Source organism: Telmatherina bonti, assembly GCF_933228915.1.
Source record: "Telmatherina bonti genome assembly, chromosome: 23".
NCBI classification, from domain to species: Eukaryota; Metazoa; Chordata; class Actinopteri; order Atheriniformes; family Telmatherinidae; genus Telmatherina; species Telmatherina bonti.
Genome location: NC_136632.1, coordinates 4,358,901 through 4,382,064, shown reverse-complemented (window position 1 = coordinate 4,382,064; position 23,164 = coordinate 4,358,901). Strand labels below are relative to the sequence as shown.

The 23,164-nt window shown below is 40.4% G+C and overlaps 1 protein-coding gene across 4 annotated transcripts in view; it reads left to right on the top strand.

Moving 5' to 3' along the window:
* Positions 1-1,873: 1,873 nt before the first annotated feature.
* Positions 1,874-23,164, top strand: part of ppp1r12a (protein phosphatase 1, regulatory subunit 12A) — a 71,403-nt gene continuing 50,112 nt past the window's right edge. For all 4 annotated transcript variants that reach the window (XM_079262943.1, XM_079262944.1, XM_079262942.1 and 1 more), the window contains exon 1: positions 1,874-2,148. In XM_079262943.1, the coding sequence (XP_079119069.1) occupies positions 1,912-2,148 (237 nt within the window). In that variant the 5' untranslated portion in view covers positions 1,874-1,911. The remainder of the gene's footprint in view (positions 2,149-23,164) is intronic.

Sequence of the window (23,164 nt, the reverse complement as noted above, 5' to 3'; positions counted from 1 at the left end):
GCAGAAGTAAAATAATATAGAATCAGATTTGTTTCAGAATCTCCGAGCAAAACTTTTTAAAACTCAAGCAAACAACTATTTTGGTTGTGCTTCACAGTCTTTGGTTTTGATTCTTGACTGTTTGGTTTAATTTCTGACACACCTTTCATGGGCGGGCTTTTTCAGGGGCGCATTCTGATTGGCTGGTGAGTTTTGGAGTGACACAGCTGTAGCCGAATGAGATGTACACACTTTCTTAGGAATTTTTTTATTTTTAAATTAGAATTTAGTGTGAAAATACATATATACATATAAAGAGTATAAAGTAAATAGCTTATTCACATTTAATAAAATATGATATCAAATGTCTGTAAATCACACCTCCTTTTGAGATATTTTCTTCAGAACCCATGAAAATAATCAACGTGGTAACAAACAAGTCCATTCACAATTGAACCTTTTCACAAAATGAAATTCTGTGTGAACATAGCTTAGCAAAGATCTGGATAACAAGTTAATGACTTATTAAAAAAAGGAACAAAAAAGTTTCATGTGTAAATGATAAAAAAAAAAAAAGTAAAAAGGAAGATAAATAATTAAATGATCAATTTGTAAGGGGTAGGTACTTAATTTAGTTCATATTTATCAATAAGAGAATAAAGTTTGGTGGCTTGGGCATTTTTAATCAATTCTTTTTTTAATCAATTTTAAGCTTTTCTAAAATAGATTAACTTCATGTTTCAAGGCATTCCATGTTGGAAAGGATTTTGTGAACCGGCATTTATAAAATTTGGAAAAAATTATAATATTGTTAAAGAGAAACTTAGGAAGTTCAAGGAGTTGAATATTAAAACTACTTCTGATTCCTTTTTTTCAGTCTTTTTTTTAAAAGGCTTTATTTAAACCACAATATGTCTTATAGTTCACAGTGAATGACAATGCAACAATTTACAAAAGAACTCAATTGAATAAAAACAAAAAAAGCCATTGTTTGTATTTAAGACATTATTATGTCATTTTTAAATACTTAAAACAACAGAATAAAAAACTACAATTTTGTTCACGGGTTATTTTAAATAAAAAGTTTAAGCGTGTTCAAAAACACAGGATTCGAACTTAAAAGACAAGAGACTCCGACATTGTTTTGTATTACTCAAGTGTTGACTGGTTTTCCTCTAATAATACTTTCAGGGATGTTGTGTAGTTTTTAATTTCAATTTTGAATGAAATGAAAGATACTTTATTAACCCCCAAAGAGATATTCAATATTGTAGTATATAATAATTAATTTGAGGAGGTCTTGTTCCGGATGCTGATGGCTGCTGGCAGGAATGATCTTCTGTATCTTTCAGTCTTACATCGGACCTGAAGTAGCCTCTTGCTGCTTTCGTTGCCATGGAGACTCATCATAAAAAGTCTTGAAAGAGCCAAAAATATGCAGAAAAATCTTCCTTGCAGCACACCCTCCGAACCGGCAGGAAATCCTCAGAAAAAAAGTACCTAATTTGAGGTAATATCAATGTGAGAAGAGTTTATGTTGGGTTTACTGTTATTCCACTTTTTTATGTATATAATACTTTCCCATAACAAAAATAATATTTACCATTTTAGATATTCTTTTTTACTACTTCTGATTTTATGACAAAGAGTTAGAAACTGTGGAAAAAAGAGCGTTTCGTTTTGTTTATGTATTTTGAACGTCAGGGCCACCGTAGATGGCTCACTCCTCATATCTGCCGATGATGACGTTATGATGACGTCTTACTGCAGCTCCTAGCCTTCAGTTATCGCGAGATCTTGAACAGTCTTCCACTCGGCTCCCCCCTCCTCCCAGCCCTCCCTTCCCACGCCCCAGTCCGCGCTGCTGGGATTGTGGCGCTATAAAGTATATCCTCTCCCGGAGGAAGATAAGAAGCCCCAGACAGGAGGGGGATGAAGATGGCGGACGCCAAGCAGAAGAGGAACGAGCAGTTAAAGCGGTGGCTAGGATCGGAGACGGACCAGGAGCCTCCGGTCCTGAAGAAGAAGAAGACGAAGGTGAAGTTCGATGATGGCGCCGTGTTTCTGGCCGCCTGCTCAAGCGGCGACACCGAGGAGGTGCTCCGTATGCTGGACCGCGGCGCCGACATCAACTACGCCAATGTGGACGGTCTCACCGCTCTCCACCAGGTTAGTGTCGTTATGGTGTCCAGTCTGCACCATGGGCACCAGTAAAACCAGTTTACTGCCAGCAGCTGCTGGTCTGGGAACACCTGTCAAATGGAAGCCGTTCCCATCCCGTTGTTTACCTGTTCCCGTCCTTTTCCACGCAGGGAAGGGATGAACCAACTGGCCGTCCTGCCTACAGCCTGTACACACTGTACAGCTGACAATAAGCGACTTCATCGTGATGTTTTCGAGATTTATTCCACTTGTTTTTTCCTTTTTAAACAAGCTTAAACCAGCTTCTGGGCGCAGTCTACTCGCCGTACGTCTACATTGCAGATTAAAACATTTAGTCATATTATTTTAAGTTTCATTCAGCTCACGATGCTCGTGCTTGTTTGTTTAAATATGTGGTGACAGGTAACTTACAGGTGGGTTGAGGATTGGTGTCATTAGGAGTTCTTGTTGTCATTTAAAAGACGCCTTTCCAGGAGAGTTTATTTGAGCAGTGGACGTGCTAGCACCTGACTAGCAATAAAAGTAGTTTGTTGGTAAACTACAACATATGTAGCTATAATTGGCGAGTCTTTCACAAACAAATGTCACAAATGCAACCTTTTCCATGCGTGTCATTTAGGTTTTACATCCTGAAAGACTTTAATGCTCAGTACGTCAGCCGTAACAACAATAAAGTATTAGTAGCGACAAGCTAAGCTAAGCTAACGTTACATTAGCTTCGCAATGCTAAGTGTTGCTAGCTGTTTTTGATTCATTCTGAACTCTGATCGGGAAACGACGGCAGCGATTAGCTTTAGCATGGAATATTTTCATGCTTAGTGCCATTGTTGTGTGTTAGACTATAAAAACAAAGGCTTGTGATTGATTTAGTTCGGTTTTTATGGACCGGAATGTCAGCCGTGGCTAGCTAGCCGTTTAGCCGCTAAACACGTAGAGCTAGCTGGTGGGGTTTCAGTGTAATTAGAGAGAATTAACCCAAAACAAACGTCTCGGCTTTGAGGGAGTAAAAAAACAACCATGAAAGAGGAGGGATGTTGCACATTTTGACACTGCCTGGCTGTTTTTCATGCAGTTCATTCGTAAAACTAATTCAAAAGTAAAGTTTGCTAACTATATTGCAACAAACCATGACTTCATGAGGCTCATGATGAACTATATTCTGATTAATTGTCAGTTAAATTATATTTTCTATTATACTGTATTTCATTATATCAATACAGCCATCAGTTCTACTGTAAACAGCATCTTTATTTGCTTAATTTGTCCTTCCCAACCTCTATGCTAGTTCAACATCACGACAGCAATTAAAGAGAGATTACAGCACAATTTATTTATTATATCAGCTTGAAATGTGTTCTAATGGTTATCTTTGTGGAGAATATCATTTGTTTGAACGTTTCTGTCTTTCATCATAGTTATGGCGTTTCCTTAATCAGTGAAGATGAACAGACTTTACATGTTGTCCTTGGATTTCATGCTGACCTGAAACACTTTCTACTTGATTGAATACAGTCCTTTGGTCCACTCTTTTTTTTCTTCCTTCTCTTTGTGTGTTAACTATCTAAGGACCAAATTATCCTCACTATTTTGTATCCCTGTCACCTGTGTATACAGCACGTAGACTGACATCTTGGTGAGAAACCAGTACACTGTATGAGTAAGACCAGAAATGCACCACAAGCAAGTAGACAACTACTGTTTAGGTACAACTCTGTAAAAGCTTCCGTCTGCAACTACTTTAAATCTTGTGCTATATTACTCTTTACTGCTGTTTCATAGCTATCTTTTAAAAAAGCTCATTTGTTGGCTGTTAATTGCCAATGATTTAAGGCTGGCGTCCTATGTGTGCGGGTACTTGATGTCTTACTGAGCATATATGTTGTTTACATCCATAGTAATCCAGAGGTAAGAATAGTATGAGTACATTGTTGTAGTTAACTTACATAAAGTAGGTAGGATCTCATGATCTGTGCAAATATTAGATTTAGGGTTAAGTTAGTAGGTTGACATCATTAGTAATAGTCAATGTTGTAAATAAAAGTATTTTTGGGCATTTAATACAGTTTCTTACTGAAACTGTTGCGGTCAGGCCCTTCTCAGTTCTGACTATTGCGGGTGGAAATGAGCATACACTGTTTATTCTATTACATCACTGATCTCATTATGCTTACTTTGACAGCAAGCGATCTCAGGGCTGACAAAATAATTCACATTAAATGTTTAATGTTGGCGTAGGTCATCAGTGATGTTAACACATTGCTCACGTCCACATGTTTAGTCTTAGTAAGCAAGTATGTGTGCTGGTATGTGCAACACCTTTCTGCGTGGTGTTTTATTGCGAGCAGGTTTCCTTTGATAGGAAAGCATTTGATCTTATTTATGCATTAATGGGCTAATTCATTTCCTTTTTTTTTTTTTTTTGAAGTCCTCTGTTTCTGCTGTAATATCAGGAATCAGCAACCTGCCCTTTGTACAAACTCACTGTGTGGAAATGTTGCCTTTTTTTGGGCTTATGTCCAGGGATGAGTTAGAGTGAGGAAAGAATTTGCAGTGCTGCTCTCTCAATCTAACCATCTCTGGAGACAAGAAGCTGCTGTGTGTGTGTGTGTGTGTGTGTGTGTGTGTGTGTGTGTGTGTGTGTGTGTGTGTGTGTGTGTGTGTGTGTGTGTGATATATGCCAGCATGTGATCCTCTGGGTTTTACAGAGGAGTTTAGTGAGGGTGAAATGGGATTTGTATTGAATGTGCTGTTTTCTTAGACTGAAAATGAAATGAAGAGTCATTTTTTCGCCGTCTTGGTGTCTCTGCCTTGCTCCTTTTGAATTTTTTTTTCAGAATAAGTATTCAGATAAATGGCTGACCTCTGCCATTGTTTTGAAGTGTGCCATGTTGTTCCATGGTGGCTCGCTCCTCACTTGGTGCTGCGATATCACTCCCATCGGCGGTGACCAGTGCAGAGTTATAAATACAACAACCACAAGTTCTCCTAACTGGGTTTCAGGAGATGATACTAAGTTTGGGTATGACTCACGGTCTGTAGCTGCTTTGTACTCAGCCTGGTATCACTTAGGCAAGAGGTTGTCTGTATGTGAGTCACTGACCTTTTGTAACGTAAAACATAAGTTGTTGTCTTGAAGTAAAGCAATTTGTGTTTGACTCAAACACGGGCTGCTCAGATGCAGGTGTGTACTAGAGAGGATGTCCAAGTGGAGATTCCAGATCCCTGTCCCATCGGCTGAAGTTGTTACGGAGGGTAGCATTCCACGTCCTGCGGAGTCCGAGCCTGGGCATTCCTCACATGACGGTTGCTGGAAACCATAGCAAAGAAAGAGCAGAGAAGACATTCCTCAGCTGTCACCTAAACCCTTACCCTCTAGTCATTCTCTTCTGTCCTTTTCAATGCCAAGGGCCAGCTCAGTGTCGCCAGCTGAGCTCCATCCCTGGACTGGAGGTAACCAGGTCACTTCACCTGGGCTTCTCCCCTAGCACGCCACTAGCATGGCTTGATTTGAGCCTCTGCTGACATTACATACACTCATTGTAGCCTTGAAAAGTATGAACATTTATCTTGTACTGTCTCCATAGCAACGGTTTAGAAGGTTGCCAGTCACTGGTGTCGGTGGATTTGCATGGACAGAGTGGGAGTTGCATCAGACTGTACAGAGCGAGTCCTCGCAAATCTGTAATGGAAAGGTTGCGGTGCATGTGGGGAAGATGATGACGCCACCGCGTTTCTTTTCATCCACACGTTGCATGATTGCTGTAATCTCTCGGCAGTCCGGACCTCCAGGTTCTCAGCTGTGTCTCAGGCGTGCAGTGGGTCGGCGAGAAAGACAAAAAATGTCCCCATCCTCCTGATAAAGGCAGCGTGGCATCTTCTTACAGAGCCCAAACCCTTTGTGTCGCTGCCTGGGGGAGAAATGATGCTACCTCATGAGCACAGCAGGGGACTTTGTGGTCCGATTTTTGTCTGTTACTTTACCAACACTATACATGTTTAAAATCACACACGCACTCCTTTATAGGTCATTTAAGTTTAGTTTATTTCTATCTTTTGATGCCAGGATGACAAAATATTGTCGAAACAAAACAAAAAATGACAGAAGGAAAAAGCAGCAGAAGCAGCAACATATGCATGCTGTGTTACAATGACATGAAGTAAATGTCATCCTGAGATGCAGGCTAGCTGCTTTCAGAGAGACGCTGGTTTGCCTGCATAGAAACTCCAAAATCAGGATCACATATTGTAAGGATGAGACACATAGCCTGATATGTGCTTCCTAAATGTTGTCTTCTCATCGTGATCATCTACAGAGGATGTGGTTGTTATTTCTTTCTTGTCCACTACACACTATACAGTAGTTGCTGCTGTGCTTCTTTTGTTGGATTATTTGGATCTCAAAATATTGTTTCTATGAAATCTGTAGAATGGTAAATTTCTCCTTGTATTCAGGGTTTATGAGGACCTCAGTTGTTGCATGTCACTATTGCAAGTATATCTTCCCATTTTAGAAACCTGTTTTTCATATTGCTGTTCTTATGAAAAATGTTTCACAAGGCTTTAAGGCTCTTTGTTAGGGTTTAATGTCATCTTGCAGCATCTATCAAGTCAGTCATGCATTTCTAATATATTACTGAATACATTTAGATGCAGCTTAATAATTCATGGGCTAGAATCTAGACAGTCTGCTTTATTTTTCTTTGTTTGGCTTCAACTCCGTCTTTACCTTCCTTTCTGCTTTAATGTGAGTAACTTAACTTTCAGCAATATTGAGGCCTAATTAAGCCTTTTTTTGTTTCCATATGGAGCATCTGGTTGCTGTTGTGCATTAGAAAGAACAGTTTGTTGGACAACATACAATCTTTGGGTTAAATTTGATTTTATCAGTATTTTATGTTGCAGCAACAACCCGAAGATGTCGTAGTGTTGGCTGACATAACACTCCTATCATCATCTCATTGGGTGAGGTTAATCAGTGGCTGAGAAACCCTTCCTAACTAGTATCACAGATCATCCGATGCGCTGTTTATCTCCAGTCATGAGCGAGTTTTAGTTAAACCGTTCAGCCTGCCTGATGACTGAGTGTTAATTTTAGAAGTGGAGCCCAGCTTGTGTATTTTACCTGTGTGTAATTGGCAGGTGTCTCCTTGTCAAGCTGGCCTCATTGACTGTTTCATTCCACCTTTTCTACCAACCCCATAATCAACAGCAGGAAGTCCTTGCGGTATTTGCGCGCCAACATTTTGCAGCATGCCTGGTCATCTGCTGATTGTGACACTTCCTCGTTCTTTTTTTTTTCTTCTTCTTGTACGCTGTCTGAAGGGAACACGTTCTAAACGTAAAATCTCACACAAATAGGAATAAAAAGTTGAAATAATGACGTATTTAATAGCTGTTGATGTTTCTTATAGATGTTACATTTGTCATGGTGGAAGGCTGCGTTTGCTCGGCCACTTTCCGTTAAGTTTGGCTGAATTAAAGGCTTTTAGGAGCTGGAAATAAATGTCTCATGACATTTAACTAGGATAAAAAGCCAGAGATGTCTTTTTTCCAGCAGATCTGGAGTGATGAGGATTACTAGAAGAATATCTGTTGCTGCAGATTGAAGCTGGTTTCCTGGTTTGGTTAAACCTGCATGTGTGAACGAGGCAGAGCCACAGACATATAACCTGCTAAGTTTCATGTTGCATACAATGTTTTTTTTTCTTAAGTTCAGCAAGTCTATGATGCAATCCTTCAGACAAATGTTATAATTTCTCTGCAAAAACCCGACAAGACTGCTGTCATTAAATAGAAGAATCAAAAAGCTGATCTCAAACCAAATAGTTTAAACAGCACCTTGCTGCAGATCGTCACGCTGGTGCATACGTCTGAGAAATAAAACCTGATTTTTAGTTAATTTTTTAAAATCAAATTGTATTCTGCTATTTCAGACACTTACATTGGAGTTAAGTTTAATTCCAAATAGAAATTTGTATTAGGAATGAAGTGTTTACGTGGCCTTTTTTCATCAGTTTAAAGTGGAATTAACTATTATTCAGGCTGCACGGTGGCACAGTGGTTAGCACTGTGGCCTCACAGCAAGAGGGTCACTGGTTCGATCCTTGGCTTTTTGGTCAGTGGCCTTTCTGTGTGGAGTCTGCATGTTCTCCCCGTGTATGCGTGGGTTCTCTCCGGGTACTCCGGCTTCCTCCCACCATCCAAAGACATGCATGTTAGGTTAATTGGTCACTCTAAATTGCCCCTAGAGTAGTCACAGTGAGTGACTGTGAGTGGTGAGTGTGAGTGGTTGTACGTCTCTCTGTGTGGCCCTGCGATGGACTGGCGAGCTGTCCAGGGTGTACCCTGCCTGTCACCCAAAGCCAGCTGGGATAGGCTCCAGCTTCCCCACAACCCTGAATTGGATTAAGCGGTTCAGAAAATGAATGAATGAACTTTATTCAGAATTAAACAGGAATTAAAACTCCCATGTAAACTTAAGTTGTTTGTGTGATTTTCTGTGGGCGGGCCCACTGTTGACTACGGGTGTTGCGATGATCCAGATTTTATTAAAAACCAATCATAAACAGATTATATATAAACTTATATATATATAAACTTATATAGAGCCATTATTAGATGAATGACTCTATATAAGTGATTTATGGCCCAGCCTTGCCAGACGTTGTCTTGATGGCGGTGGTCTTCAGTATTTCTCTCCCTCTCATGCTGAACCACAACACACTGGGTAGATTTGACAAACGACACATAAAGGACTCATAAAGGATCATGTCAGGTGCTCCAACATATTAATGACCCCCCCCTCGCTTCTATGACTGCCTTTGCCTTTTCAAGCTCTGCATGGTATTGAGCTGCTGTAAAATGTTTATGGGATGACTTCAGCTCGTGTTTTGTCCTCCCTACCCCGTGGCACATCGTGCTTGTGTTGTGCTGGAGCCAGGTCTTCTTGAAGCCTTCACAATGTTCGCTTGGCGGCAATCACATGCCTCATGCGGAGTGTGTTTTATTAGCTGTTTGTGAACTGGAAACACCTGGACGCAGGGCCCGTGAATCCCTTATTGTTTTATAGAGTGGTGAATACAATTAGGGAAGAGACTGTGTCCACTTGTTGTCTGCACAAGGATGAGGTTACAGTTTTCAGATTGCTCTGAAAATATCTCCATCTTAAGCTGCCGGTATGTGGAAAACAAACAACCTGAGTAAGTCAACTAGTTAATCAGCTGGGGCTTTAATTACTTCTTCAATAGGTTGTTGTTGAGGCTGTGAGAGCATCTTAAAACTTACCAATGTATGTAAAGTCAGGATTTAGTTCTATAGTAGATAAACTACAAGCAGCTTTTGGTCTTTCTGTTTCTGTTCTGTTAACAAAATAAAACAGAAACTTCACAACAAAACTTTTCATTATTAACAGAAGTTTGTAGAAAGAACACACAGTTCAGCAGCGACCAAGCCTTTCCTCATCTGCACATCATTCTATCTTGTCCGAAACACATGCAACACATACTATTTACATGTTTACACTTTTCTCCAGGTGCTTTATGCCATTTACAGTTATTTATACAACTGTTTACTCTCTATCCTCACAAAATCTCTCTATCCTCTATCCTCACTCTGACTCAGCTGCCTTTTTACACCAGTGCCTCATTCAGGTCATAGAAGACCATTATTTAGTTCTTTTAGACAGAAAACCTTCTGCCTAGTTGTTGAAGTTTGGCTGCTCTCTGTTGGACCTTACTGTCAATTAAAGCCATCTGATTGGTTGAAAGACAGACAGGAATTTCTAGGTCAAGATGCAGGTCATCTACATAGGCAGGAGTAACGACAACCTTTCTATCATTATTATTATTATTATTATTATGACTATTATTTGCTGTGATAAATGATGATCCATCCCTGGTTTTACCATAAACAGTCTCTAAATAAACATTACATTTTGTGGTTGGATGTAAACCTCAAGTTTTGATCATGATATTCTTCAGAATTACATTTTTGACAATACAAGAGGGATTAATTTTCTATTTACTTAGTTGGAGTTAATGATTATTGGCACTGATGTATGAGTTTCTGTAAGACTAAGTGCTCTACAGTTTGCTGTAATGCTTATCAATATCTTTGAGGTGACACATGAAGGCGATGCTTTATCAGTGGCCCGGACCATGACATTATTTTGCACGTTTGCTGCGAGTCTTTGTGAAGGATGTTTTGTATCAGTATATATCCGACATGTTAAACGTAGGGCTGGGCGATATGACCTTCTAGTAATATCCCGATATTTTTATGGCACGTCACGATATACGATATATATCTCGATATTTACCTCAGCCTTGAATTAATGCTTTGGTGCAGACAATCACATCAGTAAGATGATTTTGTGTCTCCATTAAAACATAACTGTTCATACTGCATTAAGATATGCTGATTTTAAACATTCATGCCAAAAGGATGAAATTGTAACGAAGCAAACTGATCAAAACCGTATTTATTGAAGAGTTGAAGCAGTGGCAGAAACATGTCATTTTAAAACAAAATAAAGTGACTTTGCATGATGTAATAAATGCAACGTATGAAAATAGGGGCTCTAGGGGGGACTTTTCAAATGATGAACTATTATAAGGCTTTGCTTTATGGATACGTTTTTGAGTTGTCGTGTATTTTTTTTAATCGCAGAGTTTAGCGTAGAAATCAGTCTTATAATCCAGGCAGAATGTCCTCGTATCGTCTCCAATAAACGGCTTCAGCCAGCTTTTATTTCAGGGTTTGATTCCCACTCCTTTCTGTACTTTCTAGAGACATGAGGAGCCAGATAAATATGCTTGTGTCACACACAGTGGATGAGGTGAGTAAGTGACAGAGGCTGTGAATGTAATCAAATAGAATTAATTATTTTTGCGTGACGTGAAAAACGTTGTAATTTACGTCCCACTCTGTAATCCAGAGCGGGATCAGTGGCGGATTTGGCTGTTCATTGTGACTGTAGGTGGAGTCGTGCAGGTGTCCTCTCTGCTCCTCTGACTGGCTGCAGCTGCAGCCGGAGCGACTGAGTGCTTTAGGACGGGGAGGGACTCTCCTTCTGACAATAACTTTACAATATGCGCTTTAAAGTCAGACGCCAAAACACCTGGAAAGTCTCCAATAACTCCAGTAAAAGTCGCTATATTTGTCGCTTCTCACAAAAAGTTGCCAGATTTAGCGAGAAAGTGTCTCCACGCTGCCTCTCATGACGTAGCACGTAGCTCACGTTATGTACGTAACGAGGTGCGCTTGCTTTAACTCTCTGTGCAAAGCGGTGCAGAGTGGAGGAGGAGGGAGGAAACCCCGCCCACAGCTAAAAACACCTGCGTGACAACAGGATACTCCAATATGACGAATATAGGCATTTTCTATATCGTACAGGGGACTAGCAACGATATCCCCAGTATATTTGATATATTGCCCCGCCCTAATTAAACGTTTAGAATAACCACAGACCCGTGTGTGTGTTAAAGGTGAAGATGTGACTAAATCGCCTCGCTGGAGGAGGTGGAAGAAGCTCGCTTGTCTGACAATATGGAAACTTTTAACATTCATAAGTGAAAATAAAAACTGATTAAATGATGCAATTATGGTGTCAAAGATGGGCTTATTTCCATGTTTTATAGAGCATAAACGTTAAATCAGAGTGCAATTAAGCTGAGCTGTTCATGGGTTGTAAATGAATAATTGATGACCCAAGACTATTCAAGCTTCTGCATAGAGCACAAAGAATTTATGAGAATACAATCCACTGCTTACGACCTCTATATCAAGGCCAAAGGTGATCATGTTCCATATATTTTCATTACCAAAGCCGATATTCAGTAATTGTTGACTACCTGGGCTTAGAGGGGTCTAATAATTTTCACATCTGCCATTGAAGCTCACTCCTGTCTCTGAATGGTTGTCTGTACTTGATAGATGTTTTAAAGGACATGAGAGATAGATGCTTGGTCCCCGGATGTGCTTGGGTCCACAGTGTGCCTCACTAAGGTGGTGATGGTAGGAAGGGTCTGTGCATGTGGACATTTCAGGCCAGAGAGGAACAGGAAGTGGCTGTTTATTTTTCTCATTTCCTCTCTGAGGCTCCACTAGCGAGCTCACTCTGGCCTTCTGCTTCTAACCCGGACACCAACATGACACATGCACACACACACACACACACACACGCGCACACACACACACACACACACACACACACACACACACACACACACACACACACGTATTTATCTTCACAGCTGTCTGCCCCGTCTTGCATGATGGTTTTTCTAAAACCTGGCAAACAAGTTTGCAGTCACATCTTCTTTTCCATCTCATGCTGCAGTGTGTGAAATGTTGTGAACTCTACATTTTATTCATTATTTTCCTTTAAAAAACGACGGCCTGGTAGACCTTTGTTTTTTCTTTTCCTAAACACGTCTCATTTATGTAACTGTTGCTATTTTAAGTATATTAGGTAAAATGTGGCATAGATGGCTGTAAATTTGAAACACCTGGAGTCTAGATAGTTTGTTGTGTGTTTGTTTCAGAGTTGAGAGAATGATGTGCAGATAAGTAGAGACTTGGTCACTGTTGATCTGTGTGTTGTTTCTGCAACTTTTACAATCCAAAGAGCCATTTTGTCTGTGCAGCTAAATCAGTGTTGCTAACTTTGTTGCTTTATTTAGTGAGTTTTCTGACCCTTCTATTGACTTTTTATTTCCCAAACAGCAACTAGCGACAAATAGTATTATTTCTTATGCTGTTATTAGTCTGACGTGAAAGCAGGTATAGTTTATTCATTTTCATTAAAGAGCTCAGTCCTCGTGCAGCAGCAGGTCCCACCTCCCAGCTGCAGTGAGAGCAGGTGATGATCACCTCTGCTCCATCACCAGACTGGAAACGAAACATGCAAAGTGGCAGATCACGTCCGAGCTTACCTTCAGATATTAACGTCTCCAGGTGTTTTAGTCAGATGAGTGTTGACTAAAACATTATAAAAGTAAGTAGTAGGGCTGTGACGATATGCTTTTGTCCCGATTTTTGGGTGCCAATTCGATTTAAATTGCGATTCTCACAATTTTTCAATATTGCTAATTTTGTAGATTAAAAACTGAATAATTGTATTAAAAAAAAAAAATTATTTTTTTTTGCTTGTCATTTTTCTTGATTTCAATGAGGAAAAAAACTACACAGTAGCCAAATCCTCATTCTGCTGCTATAATGCCCAGAAAGACAAGTAAAAAGATCAATGAAAACAATAAAAATGACTAAAATTTTTATAGTGGATCAAATTTATTTGTTTGGTTTAAAAAAAAAAAAAGAAAAGATTTTTTTTAACAAAAAATCCATTTTTAAAATTGTGAAGCAAAATAATCCCGATTTTTGATTTTCCGATTCGATTTTCCCATCCCTAGTGAGAAGCATTGTAACGTTAGAGACCCCAAAGTAAAAATCAAACCACACTTAATAAAAACTGAACTTAAAATACAAAGAAAATGTTCATTTAAGGTTTTCATGTTCTAAGTATATTTAGGGTCTCAATCTTGCCTCCCCCATGACATTATATCTCTACAACTGACAACTATGTGAACCAGCTGGATTATGCTAATTAGGTGATGATGTCGTTGGGCTGTCTTAAAGACAGCCAATAGCTACTTTTCTTACTGATGAGTTGGTAACACTGAGCTAAATACAGTTCGTTTATAACCATGAATAACCTTTTGAACAAAAATAAGACCTAATAATAAATACCTGCTATAGGCAATTTTCAATTTTTAAGAACTACAATATTATTTCTATTTTAGGTTTTAAAGTGAGAAATGTTGCAAGTGGTGGATGGTTTTCTCTAGGGCATCTTGATATTTTTAAAATAATTTATATAAAAAACAAGAGTTTCCAGAAAAACCTGCTAAAGCCTGCATTTGTTAACTGTTTTCAAAAACATTTTTTAAGCCAGTATTATGAAGAGCCATTGTGGAAGGACTGAAGAGCCACTTGTGGCTCCGGAGCCGCAGGCTGCAGGTCCCTGTTATACAAAGTTCTGTTCCTAATAAATCCTGTTTTCTTCTTCTGGCTGCGCTTTAAGCTGCTGTATCTATCAATACATTCATTTTACATCATTTTAGCCTCATAATCTGACAGCTGAGGCTGAAAACATCACGTCTACTTAAGCTCCATCGTGCATTATTAAAAACTTTCTTTTACATAAAACAGCATTAAAAAAAAAAAAAAAGGTTTTAGCAGTTTATGTTGGGAATGAGCATTTTAGGTGCTTTAAGTGAACCAGTCAGACCAGTCACGACAGATTAGTTGTGATGTCATCATGACATCAACTTTAAAATGCAAAATGTCCAAATGGAAATTGTAAAACGCGTGTGAGATGCTGTTTGTATAACGTTGTGTGTAATTTAGTTTAACATTGTGGGGACTCCAGCAGCCTTTCTTGTTCAGCAGGTAGATGGGAAAAGTGGGTCAGGGAGACATTGGCTTGAACCTGGGCGGCTGCTCTGCCAGGTGAACCACACACTGCTCACGGCAGTGTTTAGTTTCAACTGAACCAGTTTTTGTTTTTTTTTTGTTACTGGTCTTTCTGCCTGGTGTTTTTGCTCCTGAAGCAAGATTTCTGCGAAGGTTCGGTGACCATGTTGCCCTTGTCTGCTACTTCCAGCAGCAGTGAAAACAGAAAGGGTTTTTAAACTGTCCTCCTTCCGCCTCCTCAGATAATTACTCCTGTGCGAAGCTGCAACTAGCTTCAGGGTTAACTCCTTTCACTCGACCCAGGAGTGGTGCACAAACCCTGCTGGAACTCAGCGGTGGGCTGTTACCAAAGATTGTAGCAAAACATGGCAACGGAACAAAAACATGAAAGTAAGACCATGTTTGCAACAGACATCACATTTAGGGAGCAGAAACGGGCTTTTGACCTGTGCTGAGCGTCAGACCAGCTGACTGCTGTCCGCATCTCTTCCACCCTTTAGCTCGACTTTAAACGAGCCATGCTGTACTCTTAATGTGGTAAACGGCACCATATCCGATGAGACATAGCTTTAGTTCAAACAAATAGACTTTATAAAGAAAGACAGTTGACTTAATCGTGCACATCCCTGGTTTATATACTGTACGTTACTCATTTTCCTCTGTTGGTAGGTTTTAGGATGTTCTGGCAACTTAATTCATTTTTACATCATTTTAGCCTCATAATCTGACACCTGAGGCTGTCTTAACAGAGATCATGCCTGAATGAGCCTCTTCACGCCTTTTTACTCAACTAACAAAAAGAACACGTGGACCAAAAAGGCCACAAACACGGCCCAGAGTTTCCCAGGTGAGATGTGAACATGTCAGGCTGCCTTACTGAAGGTAAGTCAGGTTAACAATGGGTTAACTGTTCTCCCCATGCGGGTGCTTCATGCAGCCTGTCTGGTTAAATAAATGGACATTGTTGGTGTGAGGAATGACGCTGGATGATGGGATGTCAGTGACTGCTGACTGAACCATCTTCTGCTTCGTATCATTCACATCAGGCGTCTATTCTACAGAAATATCCAGCAGTCCGTCTGTCCACGGTAGTGTACCCTCTCGCCTTTAGACCTGTCATTGGGCTCTGAAGTGAGGCTATTGTTTTAGGTGCTGAGCAGAAAACCAAAGTGAAACATAGTTCCAAGCTTGCCGGCATTTTTTTTCCCCCTTCTTCCACAATCCCTGTCTTTTTTCCATGGGAATCCCAGAGCCATATATGGTTGTACTCGGTAGCTGCAGCAGCAGCACAGAAGGCAAAGGTCCTGTGTGTGTGTGTGTGTGTGTGTGTGTGTGTGTGTGTGTGTGTGTGTGTGTGTGTGTGTGTGTGTGTGTGTGTGTGTGTGTGTGTGTGTGTGTGTGTGTGTGTGTGTGTGTGCGTGCGTGCGTGCATGTGTGTGTGAGCGTTTGTTGTCTGGCTACAGCTCCAAAAAGAGCTCATCTCGTTGTCGGACCCAGCTGGTTGCCCTGCAGCACTTCAGCCCACCCCCCTGCCTTACCCTGTGGCCTCAGAGACGCTGCCAAGCAGCACAGGAGCCGTGATCTCTTTGTCTCCGATGCAACAAAAACAAATGCATGCCACACCACCGAAGGAACTGTCAAGCTGTGATCAGTTTTACCCTTCCTAATGTTGTGTTTTCAGCCTCATCTCTAATGTTCACACTGTACTTTGTTCTACCTGACACGCACACACTCACACAAACACGCCCTCGAGCGCACTCATGCAAATGTGGACCCGTAATGCACTCGTACTTGCATGCAGGCTGAAAGAAGGAATTCCTTTTGTGGAAGTGGCTGTGTGCCTCTGAGCCAATGACGTAGCCCACGAGGAGTGGCCAGAGCACTGATGCCTGGCTAGGCAGTATTACTTATCTGGGAATTTCTTCACTGGTATGTTAGTCCAGTGCCTGGCTTCGTACTGGAGAGAAGTTGTACTACGGGAGGAAAGGGTGAACTTAGCAGCACTTCTGAGCTCCAGTAGGAGCTGCTTTGTTGTCTACGTTGTTCCTCTCTATGGGAGAAAACTGATCTGTAATCTCAGGACAAAGCAGAAAACTAATCCTACATTATGACCTGTCACTTTGAATATCAACAAGCCTCCCTTCGTGATTATTATTTTTTTTGTGCATGTAACAGACTAAAAATCATGCAGAATATTCTAGTTTTCCTGTCAGAAACTCCAGCATCCATCTCAACAGAGAGCCCAGTTCCACTCTGCCCACATGAGACCAGGATTAAGCAGAAACACTGAAGTGGTCTCGCAGAAAGCAAAAGATACTGAGGGATGCAGAAAATATTAGTAAATGGAGTCATGTGGTTTGAATTGTTTAATGTTTTCCTGTAGTAAATAACCTCTCCCCTTCTTCATTTGTCATGTTCTTCAAGATGCTTCAAGAAAGTTCAAATTAAATGTGAAATAGTTTATTAATCCCTGAGGGGGATTCTTACATTTTTGTGGTGGTTGTCTTGTGGTTAATGTTTTATTACACTCATTAGTGTAGTAGCCATTTAAGATGAGCTGTAGTAGTCCAACCACACTTCCTGAAAGTTGGCATGCCGTGCATGTTGTGAATAAAACAGAATGCAGTCATTTACTAATCTGATCAGCTCAGATTTTATTCTTAACAGAACATAAAAATAGCATATCAGATGTAAAACTGAGACATTTTACCACTTTATAAAAATCCATCTCAATAAGGGGGCAGCAGTGGGCAAGAAAGTAACTGGTGCAGATAAAAGAAAGCATTTAACAACCAATCAGGCCACAGCTGTAGTTTAGTATGCTTGAGTCGACCATCTGAGGGTGCTACTAAAGGAAGTCATGGAGGGGAGGGGTCCTCGAGTGTCTCCTTGATGTGGAGTGCTGCTAAATTAAGCTGTCAGCTCTCTTCATGAAGCCCCAATAGACCTGACTAATAAATCAGCAGTGGCAGCATCGCTTTACTGGTGGTGGATCTCTCACCTTATGATTTTTTTTTCTTTCTGGGTCTCCAGAAAGATGGACTGATAGTTCTTTTAGTGTTGGCAGTAAGCTTGACAGACTTCCACAGGTTCATCTCTGAATCTGTGGGCTACTTGCTGAACCTATGTTGCCTTGACCTGTATTTAATAAAAGGAGACATCTGGGTCTTGTTCACTAAATAAAGTTACAAACCTGTTTTTTTTATTTTTTTTATTTTATTTTATTTACTACAAAACCATTAAATTCCACTGGTTAAAAAGAATAGCAGGTGAAAAATGTGTACAGATTGCAAAACAAAGGGCATGGTTTAATAATCCGTGTGCATGGATTTTCAGTGGAACTTGCTGGCTTTGTAAGTTTTAGAGGCGAAGTCATTTGGACTCTGCAAAATTGTGTCGCACTTGATGTGAAAATGGCGAGCAGGCAGGTCCAGATGTGGCCTCTGGGCAGCATGCCATTGAAACCGATGATAAAAAGGTTGTTTTGTCTCTAAAACCTGAGCATAGAGGATTATTATTGCAACTTTGACTTTTTCTGCTGCCTTTATCTTCTCCTCTCTCTGTGGAGCGGCCACAAAATGCCTGTGCTGATTGGCTGTCATTTTCTGTCAGCCAATAAGTGGGAGCTGTAGGCGGGACATTGTTACACAGCCAAGAGTGGTGACTTCAGGCAGCGAGACCGCTGTATACGAGCCAAAGGAGCGTGTTTTGAAATAAACCTACTTTCTTGGCTATTGTAATAAAATGGCCCACTCCATGCTGATTATTGGTCGATCTTTAATCCAGATCAGTGTTGCCTCGTAACTGAGGAGGCATTTGGTGCAAAATCTCTAAATTAAATAAATTTCTATTGTGCCTATTGCCTCCTGTTGGTATGATAGTCATAACAGCCTGTTGATGTTGTCTCACTGCTGTTTTATTCAAGCAGTACATTTCAGGGACCATTACTAAAACCCCAGTGGGCTTTACAGCCCATACTACGAAGCTGGATTTTATCTTGAGTCAACCCAGGTAATGTAGAGATATCCTGGGTATGTTGATACCATTCTGTAGTACAAGCCTCAGGAACCACGCTCTCTTTTTAGCCTTATTGTCATAGCAACAGACCAGCCTTTTGTCTTTTTGAGTGCAAATCATTGGTTTAGTCCAGTTTGTTGACGACAGCAGTTACTATACTGCTGCTCATGGTGCACACTGTATTATTGTCTCTCTTGTCTTTTGTTTTTGTTTTTGTTCTGTTTGTTTTTTTTCCCCTCTTTGGCATGGACAAAATATTATTTGATTTCACGGCTAAAGTTTTAATCAGCTCCACATGCAGGGTTAGGAATAGATAAGATTTTATTTCTTTCAAGGCCTTCATCAAGTCTGCCTCTCTGTCCGGTTCTTTATCCATTCCCTTTTCAATTCCTGACCAAGTTTTCCAAGATTAAACAAGTATACAACATGGGTTCACTGTGTCCAAAAAAAAGAATGAATATTTAATATCTAAAGTGTCCATTCAGAGTTAGAATTGTTTTCACCTTCACACATCGTCAATACAACGCTTCAGATCAATAACCTCTTCAAACTGATTCCAAAACTATAGATCTAGTCTGAAAGGGGGAAATGCATCACTTAATATAAAAACTCTGCACTGAAATGAATTATGACCACTGTGTGATTCTTATTGATGCAAAACTCCCATTTTAACTAAAAAGAGATTGTGCTGGTGAATCAATGATGCATAATTCCTGTATCTGCTCCTGCATGTTTCTCATAACTCTATACACATAGAGCGGCTCCTTCCTTTAGACCTTTCCTTCAGCACAGCTTTATACTTTATCCTTTTATTAAAGAACTAAATGCTATATTTGTTTTATTTACACGACTGCACCTCATTGCTGCTCTGCTCGGCTTGTGCATGGCCCCATGTAACACAGAGAGCACACTGGAAAATAGCTCTACCAGAACTGTTTCAACACTTCTTTCTCAGTTTGGATTCTATTAACTAAAGGTGCTTTTCCATTACACCTAGAATTGCGCAAAAACGAAACATTGCAGTAAAATTCTGCGAATTGAAACAGCTACATTTACAAAAAAAAGGTTTTATATATTCCCAAAAAGCTTTTACGCTCTCATGAGGAGATTTTTCTGATGTTTCTAGATAGAAATATGTCAAAGTGTAATGGCAACACCTTTTTTGCATTTACGTGTCCCACGGACATGACGTGGGGGTCACGACCAGTTCATTTTTGGTAAAGATGGCATTGTGTGGAAAAAAAATGTGAATTTTAGAGTTTTAGAAAAGAAAATGAGGGAGCAAAGCTTTGAAAAGCTGTTGCAAATTCTCCACAGCAAGTAGAAAACTCCAAAATAATGCTACGTGGCTACTTTGCATAAGCCGCAATTCACGGAAAATCTCGTGAGCCGGACAAGACGGACAACACTCTGCACAAAACACCCCTAAATCGCAATTGTTCGTCGAAATAGCAAATATCGCTTTTATTTTGCAAAAAAATGTAGTGAAAATGCAACTAGTGTGTCTGGCTGTAGCCAGCTGAAGTCTCAGTTAAACACATACAGCAGCGGTGCCCGAGTCTGGTCCAACCTTTCTCCAGCACACCCTGAATCTAAAGCCAGGCTGAGAGACATTTAAGTGTGTTGGAGGGTTACATCTAAAAGTTTCAGGAGAGTAGATCTAAAAGACGCTGTCATACAGTATACTCCTGTGGCATACAGTAATACTCCTGTGGCATACAGTAATACTCCTGTGGCATACAGTAATACTCCTGTGGCATACAGTATACTCCTGTGGCATACAGTAATACTCCTGTGGCATACAGTAATACTCCTGTGGCATACAGTAATACTCCTGTGGCATACAGTATACTCCTGTGGCATACAGTAATACTCCTGTGGCATACAGTAATACTCCTGTGGCATACAGTATACTCCTGTGGCATACAGTAATACTCCTGTGGCATACAGTATACTCCTGTGGCATACAGTATACTCCTGTGGCATACAGTAATACTCCTGTGGCATACAGTATACTCCTGTGGCATACAAGATACTCCTGTGGCATACAGTAATACTCCTGTGGCATACAGTATACTCCTGTGGCATACAGTATACTCCTGTGGCATACAGTATACTCCTGTGGCATACAAGATACTCCTGTGGCATACAGTAATACTCCTGTGGCATACAGTAATACTCCTGTGGCATACAGTATACTCCTGTGGCATACAAGATACTCCTGTGGCATACAGTATACTCCTGTGGCATACAGTATACTCCTGTGGCATACAGTAATACTCCTGTGGCATACAGTAATACTCCTGTGGCATACAGTAATACTCCTGTGGCATACAGTATACTCCTGTGGCATACAAGATACTCCTGTGGCATACAGTAATACTCCTGTGGCATACAGTAATACTCCTGTGGCATACAGTATACTCCTGTGGCATACAGTAATACTCCTGTGGCATACAGTAATACTCCTGTGGCATACAAGATACTCCTGTGGCATACAGTAATACTCCTGTGGCATACAGTAATACTCCTGTGGCATACAGTAATACTCCTGTGGCATACAGTATACTCCTGTGGCATACAGTATACTCCTGTGGCATACAGTATACTCCTGTGGCATACAGTATACTCCTGTGGCATACAGTAATACTCCTGTGGCATACAGTAATACTCCTGTGGCATACAGTAATACTCCTGTGGCATACAGTAATACTCCTGTGGCATACAGTAATACTCCTGTGGCATACAAGATACTCCTGTGGCATACAGTAATACTCCTGTGGCATACAGTAATACTCCTGTGGCATACAGTATACTCCTGTGGCATACAAGATACTCCTGTGGCATACAAGATACTCCTGTGGCATACAAGATACTCCTGTGGCATACAGTAATACTCCTGTGGCATACAGTAATACTCCTGTGGCATACAGTATACTCCTGTGGCATACAAGATACTCCTGTGGCATACAAGATACTCCTGTGGCATACAGTAATACTCCTGTGGCATACAGTAATACTCCTGTGGCATACAAGATACTCCTGTGGCATACAAGATACTCCTGTGGCATACAAGATACTCCTGTGGCATACAGTAATACTCCTGTGGCATACAGTAATACTCCTGTGGCATACAGTATACTCCTGTGGCATACAAGATACTCCTGTGGCATACAAGATACTCCTGTGGCATACAGTATACTCCTGTGGCATACAGTAATACTCCTGTGGCATACAAGATACTCCTGTGGCATACAGTAATACTCCTGTGGCATACAGTAATACTCCTGTGGCATACAGTAATACTCCTGTGGCATACAGTATACTCCTGTGGCATACAGTAATACTCCTGTGGCATACAGTAATACTCCTGTGGCTGCAGGTGAGCTAACTAGTCAACAAGCTGCTGAAAGCCTCCAGACAGAGCAGGAATATTGTCCCCAGGAGGGAACCTGGGTATGCCAATGAGGAAGTCTCCAACATCCACAGAAAGTTATGCCATTAATGTGACGGCAGGATTGAATGAAAGGATTCTGCATATTAAGCAGACCTTTAGCAAGTATTGCAGTCCTAAGTAAAGCAAAGCAGAGTAGTGATAGGTCTGCGTAGTCTTCCGCACAAGGATGTAGGCCTGTCTTATTCTGTTGCCCATACGGGTACTTTGATGTAGACGTGAGAGCTCATTGTCATGTTTCTCAGTGAAAAGTAGACGTTCTCATGCTCTGACTCGCCTCTTCTGCCGATAAATGGACTTGCATATCTGACATAGTTTAGTCATAGCTGGCCAGCACCTGTTGACTCTTATCGAACCATTGATAAGCCCAGCGGCGTATTATGTTGGGGTATTGGTAAATGCAAAACCAGCCCTGAACGAAACAGGCTTTTGATTTCCATCCCTACCAGGGGTTAACAATAAATCGATCTAAACTGACATGACGATCATGTGGTCAGTGAGCCAATGACATCTCTCCAAAATGCAAATATCCCTCAAAAATCAATACAATATAATTTATCAAATGCACTTTTATTTTGTGTTGAGTTACCCTGGCGAGTTTCACATTAAATAAGTCTCTTTGTTAGAGCAATATTTTTTTTATTATTTTTATTCAATTAATTACCTGAGCACAGTTTTAAAAACTTTTTAGTATTTTTTTAGTTGCTTGTATTGATTTTGATATGAATGGAAAAAGTTGTTTCAATCGAATTGAATCGAGATCCGATCGTGACTGAATTTGAGATAGTAGCAAACATTGGATCGCTCTCCAGTACATCAATATGTTGTATCATGATCAAACAAATTCCCGCCTCTAGTGTTTTCTTAAGAAAGGCTACACATAAGAGCAGCTTGAGAAGTAACTTACTGAAAATTCAGTCTTCCAGTCATTTTCATTTCCAACCTGATCAGAAGATACTAATCAAGTGTTTCCATCACTTCTCTTCAATAATTTTCATGTCTGCTTTCAGCAGATTATAGAATTTCTTTAGACTGGACCTTGGACTCTCATTGACAGTCTTTCTGAGCTTCTTTTTT